Source organism: Odocoileus virginianus, chromosome 18 (genome assembly GCF_023699985.2).
Source record: "Odocoileus virginianus isolate 20LAN1187 ecotype Illinois chromosome 18, Ovbor_1.2, whole genome shotgun sequence".
Classification (NCBI taxonomy): domain Eukaryota; kingdom Metazoa; phylum Chordata; class Mammalia; order Artiodactyla; family Cervidae; genus Odocoileus; species Odocoileus virginianus.
The window spans coordinates 36,334,827-36,349,732 of NC_069691.1; the positions used below are offsets into that span (position 1 = coordinate 36,334,827).

At 40.1% G+C, this 14,906-nt stretch overlaps 1 protein-coding gene across 2 annotated transcripts in view; it reads right to left on the bottom strand.

The window, feature by feature from the left end:
• Positions 1-1,409: 1,409 nt before the first annotated feature.
• The window catches only part of MLLT3 (MLLT3 super elongation complex subunit), a 285,782-nt gene continuing 272,285 nt past the window's right edge, over positions 1,410-14,906 (bottom strand). For both annotated transcript variants that reach the window (XM_020890161.2, XM_070480580.1), the window contains exons 10-11: positions 13,968-14,039; positions 1,410-6,052 (exon numbers count right to left, since the gene is read on the bottom strand). In XM_020890161.2, the coding sequence (XP_020745820.2) occupies positions 5,921-6,052; positions 13,968-14,039 (204 nt within the window). In that variant the 3' untranslated portion in view covers positions 1,410-5,920. The remainder of the gene's footprint in view (positions 6,053-13,967; positions 14,040-14,906) is intronic.

Here is a 14,906-nt window from a genome sequence, read left to right on the forward strand (position 1 = left end):
ATACACAAACCACATGTGTGAGGAATGCTGTTCGGCTAGGAAATCGGTATCAGTATTTCAGCCTTATTACTTGCACAGACGGCCCTTTTAGTGCGACTCATTTGTTTTATCTTTTCAATAGCTTTGATTATTTTCTTTTAATGGCCTGGATTTATCCTTTTCTACCCTTTTGAAACTTCAGAGCTCCGCAGTGGGGGCCACATGTGCTGGGAGACAAGTTACGAGGCAGAAGGAGCAAATTGCTTTGCCTTTCTGTTCCCTGTGGCCACCTCTTCCGTGCACATGATCCCAACGCCCTGAGTTATTATCAACGAGGACTCAGGAGCCTTCTCATTCCAGCAGTAGATTATTTTTGTACGGCTATAGGGCCCAGTTATAATTAATGGAGTGTTTTCTCGTTTGTGCCTTGTATGTCTCTCCCTAGCGCTTGGGAACCACACTGGTTACCCTTCTCTAATTAAGGGGAAATTAAGACCAAGAGGCTGCGCCGACAGCCCAGGGCAAGTTAACAACCTCTGGAAAAGACTGGAAATGCCTCCAAGAGGAAGAGGCCACATAAACAGAAGGTGTGGATACTATTACTGGGTGGAGAAAGCAGCAGAGTTGAAATGTGCTCAGGCTTTTCTAGTTGGGTGGTATTCCGGGCAAGGGAACCCATAAAATACCCTTAGTTGCTCCACTAATCAGAACAAATGAGTCCATTTGTTTTGGACACCATATCCCCAAATTCCCAAGCAGAGAGGTCTGGGCATCAGGCCTCACTTCAGCTGCCATCTGTCTCTCCAGGACTCCCTGAGTATCCAAGTGGGAATGTGATTCTGAGTATGGAGCGGGGCGGTGGGGGGTGGGGGGTGCAGAGGTTTGTGGGGAGACTGAGGTTCAGAGCACTTCCCATGTGAGAGCATTTGGGAGACGACATCCTGTCTTCAGCAAGCCCAGGGTGCTCATCTTGACTTTCTCCATGTTGGAGAAAATGCAAAGGCCATTATTTTAAAACAAATAAATGAATATCTAGGCTGAAACAAGGGAAAAAGAAGTACTATTCATGCATGGTCATTAGAAAGCTTAGCTGTCAGATGAGCCCATCTGGGACTGAGGCTTCCACACCTAAAACCAGTTGCTAGTTGATAAGATACAAAGCAGTCCACTATCGTCCCCTCAAGGGCTTGTCACCTGAAGATAAGGTTTCTCAAATCTGACCTCTCTCTACTCTTAAGCAGCATAACAGAGAGCATTACATCCAATCCCTTGGTTTCCTGCCAAACCTAAAGCATTCTCCGCTCTGTTGATGTAGTCTTTCTCCTTCCTGTCTGAACAGGGTAGCATTTTTTGCCACTAGAGTAAATGCAAAACCTTTGTTAAGTTTGTAAACAGAACCTCCCAGAGAAAAAAGGGGAAAAAGAAAAAAATACCATGCACAAGTAACCTGGTTTATTCCAAGAATGTACCCTACCATTTCTTGCCCAATCTTTGCAGAGCTTTAAAAATGTACTGGTTTTAGGACACAGAATACGATGCTAGACCCTGGGGACTCAAAAGATGAATGGAACAAAATTGTGCCCCCAGCTGTTTCTCATCTTGCCATTCATTCTTCCTTAAGACCAGCATCACTTCTTGAGAAAGGCTGGGGGCTCATTTTTCTTGTATGCAAAGGGAAACCAAACCTTAGTCAAAAGACTCTTAACAAATCAGGAAGACTGTACGCTGAAAAGAAAATGGAGCCACAACAAATTTGATATGAATTTAAGTAAAACACCTATTTCTGTGCATCTGTTCTTACATTTCAACATGGGTTTTAGAGATGGGAAATACATCTTAACGAATGCCTTGTAGTTCACATAGGAGCATCTACACACACATACACAATGTATCTTTCAACATAACTACACATACACACTCCATTAAAAAAAGATACTGACAGATTTATAAAACGTACTGGCCTTGCACTGTTAATCTCAAGAATACAATTACTTAATTTATTTTTGCACTGCATGGTAGCTCTAGCCACCGTTAGGGATCTGTCAGCATTTCCATCATAACTCTATTTTCAGAATACTGGAATACAAGTGCCAAAATACATATTTACAGTTTACAGACAGTGGTGGCTTTGTCTTCCTTTGACTTCTTCAATGCATCTTTACAAGGGATATTCAAGGATGGCAGTGCCTACATAATAAAAAAGCATCATAGAAAACAAGAGAGGTCAAAAGATGTAGACTTCCAGCCCAAGACTATACTAAATCATGGGAATTGACTCCTCAACATTCATTGCAATTGTAGTAGTCTGTACATCATACTCATAGCTTTAGAGCAACAGTCCAAAGCAAGATTTTAAGATGTGTGTACGTATGGAGTACACAGCATTAGTATACAAAAGTGCTAAGGGTGGAAAGTAACAAGCATACAGCAAACTACTCCAGAGAAGATCACCTCCACAGTGAGAAAAATGAACACACAGCACCCAATAGCAACACAGTCCATTTCCAACACGAAACATCCAACTCCATTACCTAGGGACACCTAAAACATTTTAAGAATAAAGTCTCTCTTAAATACAAGTATGTCAACTTATTCACACTGTGTGGGGCTCTAAATAGTATGTGGGATGGTATGCAAGCTGGAACTTTTTTTTTTTAAAGAGTAGCTGGGTCTGTAAAAGTTACCAGCAGAAACATTTTTGGTAGAAGATGTGTTTGGTGGAAGAGCACCAATTTTATTGGTTCTTCCCACAAAACGGGTGGGTAATTATTCAGATTATAGCAATTTGCTTTGCAATTTAAAAATGTTTAGGACACTTTCCTAGGAATTTTTTCTCCTAGAGATTTTGTCTCCTGATCTTAAGTTTTTATGTTCTCTCCTACTTTGACACAATATGCAAGCATATATAGACATATCTATTTGTCTACATAAAGAGAGGTGGATTATAGTGAAGAAACGAAATAGCTGCACGCATTTTTGTTGCTAACATGCCTGCTAGAAACTAAGCATACCTTTTTCTAAATATCCAGCTGCAAAACCAGAGGCAAACGCTAATTGATAAGGGGAGAGGGGGAAGTTCTGTACATAAATTTTTTTTCCCTTCGAACTGCTGAGGGAAAATTTAAAGTTTATTATACTCTGGTTGGCTTAAACCATATTCACACTCACCCAATTAATTTTATTGGAAACATCTATATATATATATATGTATATATATACACACATACACACACACACAAAAGAAATTAAACCCTGCAATTTTCCCTTCATGCTTAAAAAAAAACTGAAGCCACTGTTAGAACACACATGTCAAAAATATCTTAACAGGTTTCAAAGGTGAGTGTATATAAACGTGACAGAACTCAGTGGGTCTTTAAGTATAACTATTAGAATTTAATTGAAAGGGGATTTATCATTTTTGCATTTAAAAATCAGATGAGAGCAAGAGTTCAACTTCTAAAAAAAATTAACAATATGACTCTTATTATATTGGAATTTCATGGAGAACTCATTTTTCTGTCTCCGTGAGGGTTAAGTTTTCCTGAATTTTATCCTTTCCAGACAATATTCTGAAGACATTTGCTTTATTACCTAAATTTTAGGCCTAAAGTTTATCACTGTAATAGCTTCCCTTCTTATTATCTTTTTTGTCTGCTTACTTCTTATGTTAACCAGTTTCTTGGTCAGCAACCTAGGGAACAAAAACATCTTTACATTGCCAAATCACAGTTTTGGTCACACAATTTAGACACAAAAATAAAAATGGCCCACACTACATATATACATTTCTAGTTAAACTGCACAGATATTTTAGTTAAGCTACATACATTTCTGGCTTAATTAGAATGTGTGAATTAACATTTAGAAAAATTTCAAGATTTTTAAATGTCGCAAACAATTCCATATAAGCATTGTCCGCCCCTTTCACCTGTAAAGAAACAAAACACAACTAAAACCACGCAATTCATTAGTCACCTAATGTTCAAAATGACTTGAAGTTTCTCCGTAATTAAACAGTGAGAAGCGGACTACAGTGAGAAGTGGCAGGATGGTCCAGCCAATCATAGGAGTCATAACATTATTGGAAAAAGTACATTTGTCCTCAGAGAGGATGCTTTTGAGAAGTAATTTACAAGAGGCATGGCTGTATTATAATTTTTTTAAAGGAAAAAATAGTGTCTTTGGATAGGGAAAAAACAATATAAAAAAAAATCCCCTTTTTAAAATGCAGAAATAATTCCATTATCAATCTGCATTTACATTCCTGCCCAAAAGAATGGGTCTGGAAAGACCATTTTCTGTACAGACCCTAGTTAATCTCTGTATGAAAAGACAGCATCTGGCGTGGGAATCAACAAGGGAGATACTGGTCTATTAGCACACATAGAGACTTTCTTAAGGCTGATCCAATGAACGAACCTTTGGATCCAGAAGTATTTCTTCGTTTTCTTTTCTCTTCAGTTGAATTCCTAGCACAAAAACTTGGTGTTGAGCTGTTCTTATTTTGCATGTCTCCACTTATGGAGAAGATGGAATAATGACACCAAAAGTATTTTGGGTTTTTTTTTTCTTTTAAAAATAATTTGCTTTCTTTTGCATGCCACAGGACAGATTTCTAGTTTCAAAACAGGGTACATCAAGAACAAAAATATCCCCCCTCCCCAACCATCTTTATTGTCAACCATCTTTATTGTCACCAATACAAGAAATCCTTCTGGAAACATAAGCAAGTGACTAAACAGGTATCGAACCACTGAATCTACAAGTTAATACATAATCTGTTATGGCAGAATAATCAAGAGTTTTCCCCCAAGGAAAGATTTTGATTTTGCAAATATAAAAGAATCTAAGAGGATCATATGAGAACAAACAAAAATCTCTTACTCCAGGTTTGATGGTAAAGATGGGTAACACACTGGCACCTGAAAAAAGCTGAAACTCTTACTAATAAATAGATCCAAATTAAGAATTTCTACATTTCTTTAGAAAACAGAATCAGAATTCCTTTTTTTTTAAAATGATGATCCTGTGGAATGCATTCACTTCCATATTTATCTAATATCATAACAGTGAAACAGACACAAGGATGTTGATGACAGCTCAACAATGTAGGATGCAGGACGTTTACGGTACACGTTTGTTTAAAAGTCCTACAGGTTTATTGACTAAGGCTAGACAGCAATTCATATGATCCTATTTGGTGCATTTACTACCATGGTCCAAGATCATTCATTATATGGATACAGCCAAGGACTGTAACTTTCAGGAAAAAAAGACCACAAAGAAGAAAATCAGGGTGGCTATTTGGTCCCCCCAGTTGATCATTTGTGTCCTGGAACTGGAAAAAAAAGGTGGAAAATACAGACTGCAACAAGTTAAGGGACTTGGAAAAAGTTGCTGGAGAGTGGCACGGTATACGGAGTAAGGTCACTGGGCTTGGGATGGCAAGGGCGCTGCATTGAAAGAGCATCCACGGGACCGAGAGATTAGAATGTCTTGTGGTGTCATTCCCTCAACGACTCTATAGTATGCGATTAATAAATAGATCAGTTATGTAATAAGGCAGTGTGTTGAATATGCATTCGTCCTGTGGAATGAACCACCACAGAGAGAGACACGTGATACCATACACATTCTTTAAGTTTTCTCGTGTTGTGTTTGATCTGTTTGTTTTCAAGGCTATCCAGGCTAACTCTTCCCGGGGATTTCCTTGGAGAGAAGAGTGGTCCACTGAGGCTGGTTTGCTGAACCTCTCCTTTATCAAGAGATGATGACTGGCTTTAAAGAAAAATAAAGCTGAAGGTTGTTTGCTTTTTATTTTTTTCCCTTTTGGTTGCATCATTCTGAGTGTTTTCATATAAACAAACAAGGAAAAAAAAATCACAACCAAAAAAAAAAAAAAAAAAACCAATAGTTTTTGATGCATCCAGTTGTTGTATCCTCAGGATGTTCCAGATGTTTCCAGGTAACTCTGTAGTTTACGAACTGTGGTTTTGTCCAGCGAGCAAAGGTCAAAATCAAATGTTGTGTTTGTGATATGAAAGTGTCCAGTTTCTTCTATAAGGTTCACAATCTAGAGGAATGAAGAAGAGAAAGTTTAGGCAATAAGCAATAGGCATCAAACTGCAAAAAGAGAGGGAGAGAGTCAAATATGGAACCCAAGGGGTTAAGAGACTCATTTATAGAAAGAAGGTCCCAAATTATTGATGGCACCAAACTACCTCTTAGCCAATTTGGTAGGTCAAAGGCATATTAACCCTTTGAACTTCTCAATGAGAGCAGATTACCTGTTATGATCATTCATATTCTTTAAACTGATTCCTAACTTTTAAGTCATCAACAGACTATTTTACTATAGGGGTGGGAGTAAGAATGGGTAGTTAGTAGGAGATACAATTTCAAGACCCTTTTAAAAATTAGTCTCTGACCCAAAGGACAGTGGCTGTACTTAACAGATGAAAGGAAATTCAAGCCTAGGAATAACAAAACTCCTTATAAAAATATGTACATGCAGAACACATATCAACATAATGATCATTTTTCTTTCTGATTACCTTATTGTTGAAAGCTTAGAAAATGCAATAAACGCACCAAAAAAAGAAAAAGAAATCATTTCCATTTCTACCTCCCTAAAGATATGGGTAGTGACTATAGAGGGGCTCAAGGAAGACTTCTTGGGTGCTGGGACTGTTTCATTGCTTGATTTGGGTACTGGTGACAAAAGATGCATTCACTTTGTTAAAATTGATCTAGCTGCATATTTTGTTATGCTTCCACAAAAAATAAAAAAAAAATCTATATTCGTTTCATCCATCATGTTCAGTGGATGGCCTTGAGTATTTGGAGGTAATAAGTATTATCTACAGAAAGAAAGGATGCCTTTGTCTCTCCATTTGGAATAGTTATACCTCATTTCTTGAACTGACTCCAACTTACAGAAATATGATCAACAAAAGCGGTGACAGAGGCACTGTTGGTTTTGCCTGGTTTTCAGGAGGACACTTTCTAAGGTTTCAACATTAACAATGATGTTGGTTATGATTTGAAAGAATTTTTTATCCTGTTATGTGTCTTTCTATTCCTATTTTACAAATAATTTTATCAGAAATAGACACTGTGCCTGGGTAGTATGGGTTTTAGGTATGTCTGTTGTGAGTAGATTGAGATGGAGGGAGGTTAGTTTTAGCAAGCTTTGTGAAGGAAAGAGGAAAATCACCATCAAGATGAAAGAAAAACTTTGTGCAGAGAAACCAACTGGCAACCCATTTGGCCTATTTGTAGTTGCCCGTTATTCTCTTTTACTTGCTTCTGTTCTTTTTCAATCATCCTAAGAGGAATAATTTTAATTATTCAGTCTATTATTTATTCAATGAAGTTTTAGATTACCTAATCTGGAGTTGAAAACAGCAGAATGGAAACTTTTGACCTTCTCTTCTTACAATTAGTTTTCTTCAAAAAACAGTAAATTTGTGAACTGTTTCCTATGGGTCAGTGGCTCTCAATAGAAAATGCGCTCCCCATTCCTGACATATTTGACTGCCACAGAAACATAAAAGGCACAGTGAACTTCAATCCAATTAATTGTACAACTCCAGACTGAGCTGTTATTGCCTCATTCAACTTCTGTAACTATTTTTTTTTAACAGATATAACTATGGGTTTAATAACAACCCCCCCCCCCCCCCTTGCAAAATCATGACAGTCACAGCAGACTGCCTACCTCCTATTCATGTGTCCCTTCTGTCCTAGCAGAAGCTTGACTTTCTGGGAGTGGCAATACACCCAGCTAAAACACTGGCCTCCTAAACCCACTGCAGCACTGGGCAGACACTGCTATTCACAGTTTGTCAAAAGTCACTGGGCTTTTAGGAAAAGTTTCAGAAGGGTATAGAATACGGGCAGGTGACTTTTGCCCTCTGCTCGCTTCCTGTCTGGAAAGAAGATGCAACTCTGGAAGTGCAGCAGCTGTCTTCCCCTCATGTGGATGAATCAAAGATATGAAAGATGGCAGAGCAGAATGGCAATGAGTCTATGTCCTCAGTGCATCTTTTAAGCTACCACACCAACCATGAATCACTTACCTCCAGGCCTATTATTATATGGGGTGGCAGGGAGGCAGGATGCAGGGGCAGAGAGGGAGTCTTACTTGCTTAAACCACTAGACTCAGCGTTCAATTACATGCATCAAGAGTTTATCTGAAGGTATGTTTCTGATTATGGTTAAAGTATGACATTCATGTAAGAATTTATCAAGCTAGATCTTATTAACACTAAAGATCTAAAATGAACTCTCATTGGCTTTATTAGTTAATAGTTACAGGATAAGTCACCCCCAGACATTCATATACATAAAGAAACATGCATACACAGCTATGTCCACAAATACAAGCCTTTCAAGGCAATCCAATACTTACTATATATTTAACATTAATTGAATTAATTTACTCTGGAAAGTACTCTTATCTTTTTTGCTACATTGATTAGAAATACTAAAGACCAACTGAAAATGTGTAAACTTCAGTAGAGCAACAAACAGCCCCTTCAGAGAGCTCTTTTAGAATGTATACAAATAGCCTTTCAATTTATGCAACAGAAGCAAATGACAATTATCCCAGAGTGTGGCTCCATTTCTCAATCAGCTGGCCAGCAGGTAAATGCCCATGTGTTCAGAATAGAGAATCTTGAATTTGGCATATTGAATCCTGACTTTTTTCATACTGTTTATGGGGTCCTCAAGGCAAGAACAATGAAGTGGTTTGCCATTCCCTTCTCCAGATCATGGCATCCAGTCCTATCACTTCATGGCAAATAGATGGGGAAACAATGGAAATAGTGACAGACTTTATTTTGGGGGGCTCCAAAATCACTGCAGATGGTGATTGCAGCCATAAATTAAAAGACACTTGCTCCTTGGAAGAAAAGCTATGACCAACCCAGACAGCATATTAAAAAGCAGAGACATTACTTTGCCAACAAAGGTCAATCTAGACAAAGCTATGGTTTTTCCAGTATTCAGTTATGGATGTGAGAGTTGGATTATAAAGAAAGCTGAGTGCCGAAGAATTAATGCTTTTGAACTGTGGTGTTGAAGAAGACTCTTGAGAGTCCCTTGGACTGCAAGATCCAACCAGTCAATCCTAACGAGATCAGTCCTCACTATTCATTGGAAGGACTGATGCTGAGGCTGAAGTTCCAGTACTCTGGCCACCTGATGCGAAGAACTGACTCATTGGAAAAGAACCTGAGGCTGGGAAAGACTGAAGGCAGGAGGAGAAGGGGACGACAGAGGATGAGATGCTCAGATGGCATCACCGACTTGATGGACATGAGTTTGAGCAAGCTCCGGGAGTTGGTGATGGACAAGGAAGCCTGGCAGTCACAAAGAGTCAGACATGACTAAGCAACTGAACTGAACTGATCCCGACTCTGCTCTTTGAATGGCATTGGACAGAATATCAGAACCTCTGAGCCTCAATTTCCTCATCTGTAAAATGGGGACAAAGCTACCCATTCTACCTATCATGCAATGTTGTTTAGAGGATCAAATAATATACAGAACATGAAGCTTCTTTATAAGTTGCAAATTGCTACATAGATGAGGGCAACATGCTCATGACTACCATGTAAACATAAACTTATCCTTAATTCTCTGGGAGGTAACTACGCAGCACATGAGTTTTCACAGCCAGTGCTTTTTCCCCTGCCCCTCATTGACTGTTGGCCATTTCATCAGCTCTAAAACAAATCAAGCAGGGAAAATGCCAGAAGCTAAAAGTCAAAAAAGATCTCCTTGAAATTAAAAAAAAAAAAGTATAATGAAAGTTTCCAGGAGGGAGGAAAGAAAACAGGGAGAATAGCAGCTGAAGGAAAGTAGTTGAAATAACAAGGGATTTCCCTGGAGGGTCAATGGTTAAGATTTTGCCTTCCACTGCAAGCAGTGTGGGTTCAATCCCTGGTTGAGAAGCTAAGATCCCACATGACTCACGGCCAAGAAATCAAAACATTAAACAGAAGCAATATTGCAATAAATCCAACAGAGATGTTAAAAAATCAAAACCAAAAAAAAATCTTTTTAAATGACAGACTAAAACCACAATGTGGGGGTAAAGAAGTACAGTCCTACATTTTCCCTTGAAAATGACAGGTAACTCACCATTTTAAGAAAATAGAATTCTGTGACTCCATCTAGTTGCTTACTAAACAATAAGTGGAAGATAGAATAATAAAAATACCTTCTAGAAAAGGCCACTTGGTTTTAAAGCAAATAAACACATTTACCCACTAGGACATTCAACCCCGTCACCTCACGGGCACTGTACTATCTTGTAGGTTCTGGGGCTTCGATTACAGCTCTCCTGCCTCCTGCACAAACAGCACACCCCACCCCGCCTGCAGCCACACACACACAAAGAACTGAAGGGATCTGATCAGTCTCACTAAATGAGCCCCGCATTTTTATGGGCACTTGTAAGAATGCATCAAGGTGGAGGCAAAGACGGCCTCGGAGCAGTAGCGGTGCCAACAGATGGGGCGTTCAGGACTGTTTGCCAACGGGAACAGCATTAATGATTTGAATTATTAGAGCATGAATCTACACCCTCAATTAAGTAAAGACTTCATAAAGAAAAATAAATGTGGGTTCCTTTCCAGGAATCCTGTTAGAGCATCAGAAACAGCATGCTCTGCGGTAATGACGCAAGCCCCGCAGCCTGCAGACACCACCTGCTGGTCCCTGGAGGGGGCACCCTGCTGCCCGGCCACAGGACTCCCCGATCGGCAAATGCACATGGCGCCGCCCTGGCGTCGTTACCTTGCATCATAGGGCAATGATGAATCCACCTCCGAAATGACAGTAAAATAAAAGACAGAGTGGCTGCAGAGAGGGAGAGCAGGCAAGGGCACATATTATGTTATAGGTAGTGAAAGAGGAAGAGCATGTAAATTGCTGAGCTCATTCTTCAGATGATGGTGCTTGTGAAAATTTTCTGATGGATTATTTCCTGCCACGTCAGCTTTGGAGGGGGTACTATGCAAGTTTTTTTTTTTTTAAGGGGTAAGATCCACTTGTTAAGTCTATGGCTCCTTCCCCCAACCCTGGTTATAAAAGTCATAAAAAATTATAAAAAGGTAATAAATTATTTGTAGTCTGATTTTACATATATATGCGTATATATGTATGTATGTATGTATATAGGCTTCCCTGGTGGCTCAGTGGTAAGGAATCTGCCTGCAGAGCAGGAGACGTGAGTTCGATCCCTGGGTGGGGAAGATCCCCTGGAGAAGAGAATGGTAACCCACTCCAGTATTCTTGCCTGGAGAATCCCATGGACAGAGGAGCCTGGTGGGCTACAGTCCAGAAAGTCGCAAAAAGCCAGACACAACTGAGGGACTGAACACACACACACACACATACACACATTTTTAAAAAGGATTCTTTTCACCCAAAGCAGCCTCTTCACGGAGTGAGAAGTCATGAACACATTTTGCTTCTGTCTGGAGGGGAGTCAGTGGTGGGGTGAGCTAGGTCTTCCTGCAGAATGGTCCCTGCTGTGTGGACAGGGAAGCCCCTTCTCTGGCTGTGACAACATGTGCCCTATTGGGGTTAGGAGGTGGGCCATCAGGCTCAAATCTTCAAGGAATTCTAAAATACAACAGGAGATTCCCCAAGGTGGAGAAGATCACTTTCAGCAAAACACTTCTCAGGGAGAGTTCTTCCCATTGTTATAACACTCTGCCATCCCATTTATTCCTCATCTCCCTAAAGAAAATTCTAAGTTTAATAGCTGTTACCCAAACTGCTGAACCAGCCTCTAAGGAAGCCCTGGTTTTCCTCAGAGGTTATTTTTTTCCTCCTGAGGAGGATGCAAGCCCAGACTCAGAGCTGGAACTGCAAGAGAGGTTAGAAGTGTTCAGTCTCATTTCCAAATAAATGCTAAACATGCGGTTTAAAGAAGAATGAAATTATTAGTCCGAGGTACTGACATCTCTGGTTTTGACTGTCGACTGTACTGTATTTTTACCTGATGCAAAAGGGCCTTAAGAACACAGCCACTCTTGATCCAGTGCTTTCTGTTCATTAACCTGGATTCCGGGTGCCAGCACTGCATGACCCCAGAGTAAAAGAGATAAACCACTTTTTGTGAGCCAAATAAAAATGTCAGGCCAGATTTTCTGATGGGATGCCTTTCATAGGAAAAGGACTGGGATGGGATCCCGGGCTCACTAGAAATCCTGTCTCAGGTGCTGCGGTCTGCACAGCAGAGAAGACATAGACTCTGGAATGCAGTCCACAGGATGAGCAGCGCTCAAGGTGGAGAATAACATCAGTGCTCAATAGTGCTATGCTTTACAATAGGAATTAATTAAGCAGTAAACCGTGACAGGACATGCATCATGGTATCATAATCACAAGCCTCAGCTGCATTACAAGGCAAAAGGCCAAAGACTGAGAGCTTTCAACCGGCCTGGGAATGCAATTAGGTTGAAATGCTGTGGGCCCTGGAGTGCCTTTATGCCCGGTTAAAAATTCATAGATATCACTCTCTCCCTCTAGAATGCTAAAATAATCCACTTCCATGAAACTCTCCAGTTAAGCCACCTTCCCTCACAATGCTTTCAAAGGTCAAAATAAAGGGCAATGTGAAATTGGGAATGCCAATGACACCCCATGGTAAGACCCTGCCCAGTGGTGGAGTATCCTCGATTCACTGGCTGGCTTTCTGTGAGAAGGGGGTCCCAATACTGCCCAAACATCTATCTTGCTCTCCTGTGAGACACTATTTAGGTCCAACTTGTGCAATAATAGCTTTATTAGACAGCTTTTCCATAGTAGTTCAGAGCTGGTACTCAGGAAAAAAATGGGAAAATCAGCTAAATAGATTTACCATCACCATTCAGTCAATGGGCCCCAAATAATTGCCACGTGGCAGGCTAACTAACTAATTTTCAGTTGTACAGAAAAAGCCTGAAGAAAAAATACTCTCGATATACTAGGATATGTCTTAGAGCAAGCCACTCAGATCCTGCTCCCTGACCTATTACACACTTAGATAGACATGCAAGAAATGCAACTTATCCTCAATTAAGAATTATAGGTCTGTAGTCTTCTGTTCAAGTCTGAAACTCTAGAAGGTTTAAAAAGCTTATCACACCAATCAGGGAACTTGGAAAGTTTGAGAGTATGTATTTATAGATTTAACCAAAAATGTACACAGAATATAAATGTGACCATCAGCCATTAAATATTAAACACACACACACATATACACACAGCTGGGGTAGATTAAGTACTAACATCAAGTCATTTGAAAGCAGTCTTTAAAAAAAATTCAAGCAGCAAAATAATCTACAAACCTACCCTGGAATTTAGAACACAACCTTTTTGAGTGTTAAAGAAAAATTATTTTAATTTTTGATGCAATGGGCACACATACTGTAACCGTATGAAAACTAAAAACCACCCTACTTCTCAAAACATCAAATTGTACTAATAGAAATGTCCCCACTCTACAAGTATTCCACAGTTGAGTTCATAATAATAGAATGTATGTTAAACAAGATAAGACAAAAGAGGAAAATATTTATTTTCCTTAGAATAGCATTGGCAAAGGTTACTAAATTGAATCACAAATGTTTACAGCACTTGACTGCAGTTCTTATCTCTGTTTTCCCATGAAACCAGAAGCCTGGCCCCAAAGGTTTCTGCATTCCTCCCATCCCCTGGTCAGCCCACACGAAAGCATCAGATGGCTTGAGATCAGTATATTGCAGCATCGTCACTTCCCCAAGTGCCCCGTTTTCACTGCCTGTAGCACCAAAGAAGCCCCAAAGCAGACTTCCAGGTAGCCTTGGAAATAAGCCCCCTCCCCAAATACTCTGCACGTGGCACTGGCCCAGACAGCATGTGGCCAGTGTGGCCTCCAAGCACTGCCACACCAGTGCAGGACGAACCAGACCTCAAGGCTTCTGGAAAGGGTGGTGTTCCTCACCTGCTGCAGAATGTGTCTTTCCCTCAATGTCATCAGCCTTCTGTGAAGCTCTACCAGTTCATCGAGGTATGCCTGAAAGAGAAGGGTGTGCCCCCAACGACAAGCATTTAGGAAGCAGTTCAAAAATAAAAGGATAAACAAGTAAGAACATACCAGAGGTGTGTTAGAGGTTAAAGGTTGCACATTCTACCTTCTACTCTAAGCTGTGTGGATGCACTGCCCAAGGCCAGTGCAGACCAACTCTCCTTTGGCCAACTAGTTTTTTTTCAAGGCAGCTTTTTTACAAAAGGCAATTTGTGAACTTATTTACTCTCAGTAAGATCCAAGTGAACAGGATTAACCCTCTCCCAACAATGCCTCTAAAGAGAGAAAGGGAATTCAATGAAAAATTGTGAGCTTAAGCATATTATCAGGGTACATATTCTTTTTTTCAATTATTCTTCCATCTTAGGCTTTTTTCTCTTAGTTATAATGTTTCTAAGTTTGAACATGGGAGTATCAATGCACATTACTAATCATGTAATTAGGGCAAATTGGAGGGGGAAAAAAAAACCTCTCCTGGTCATATCTAACATGGCCAGTGAACAGCAAGTAACAGGACAGAAGAATATCTTAGGAAAAATAGAGGTCACTATCCAAATTAGCATCTGGCTTGTCAAGAGTTCCCCTGAAAAGGCTGGGGTGCACTTTCATGTGCTCAGACTCGTGTCTTTGTTAGCATAAATGCCTGGGTGTTCTTCGTGCCATTTGCAATGAAAGCAAATAAAGGTTTGTGAAGCATTATCCAGGCCTACCCCGATCCTGCAAAGCATGTGAGGACCTTGCTTACAACAGGCCACAAACCCCCAATAACCCTTGAAGTCAGATTTTGGATGCGTGACTGCACACTAGGGGAAAACACACTGCACTGGGATCAGATGTCCTGCTCACTTAAGTCTG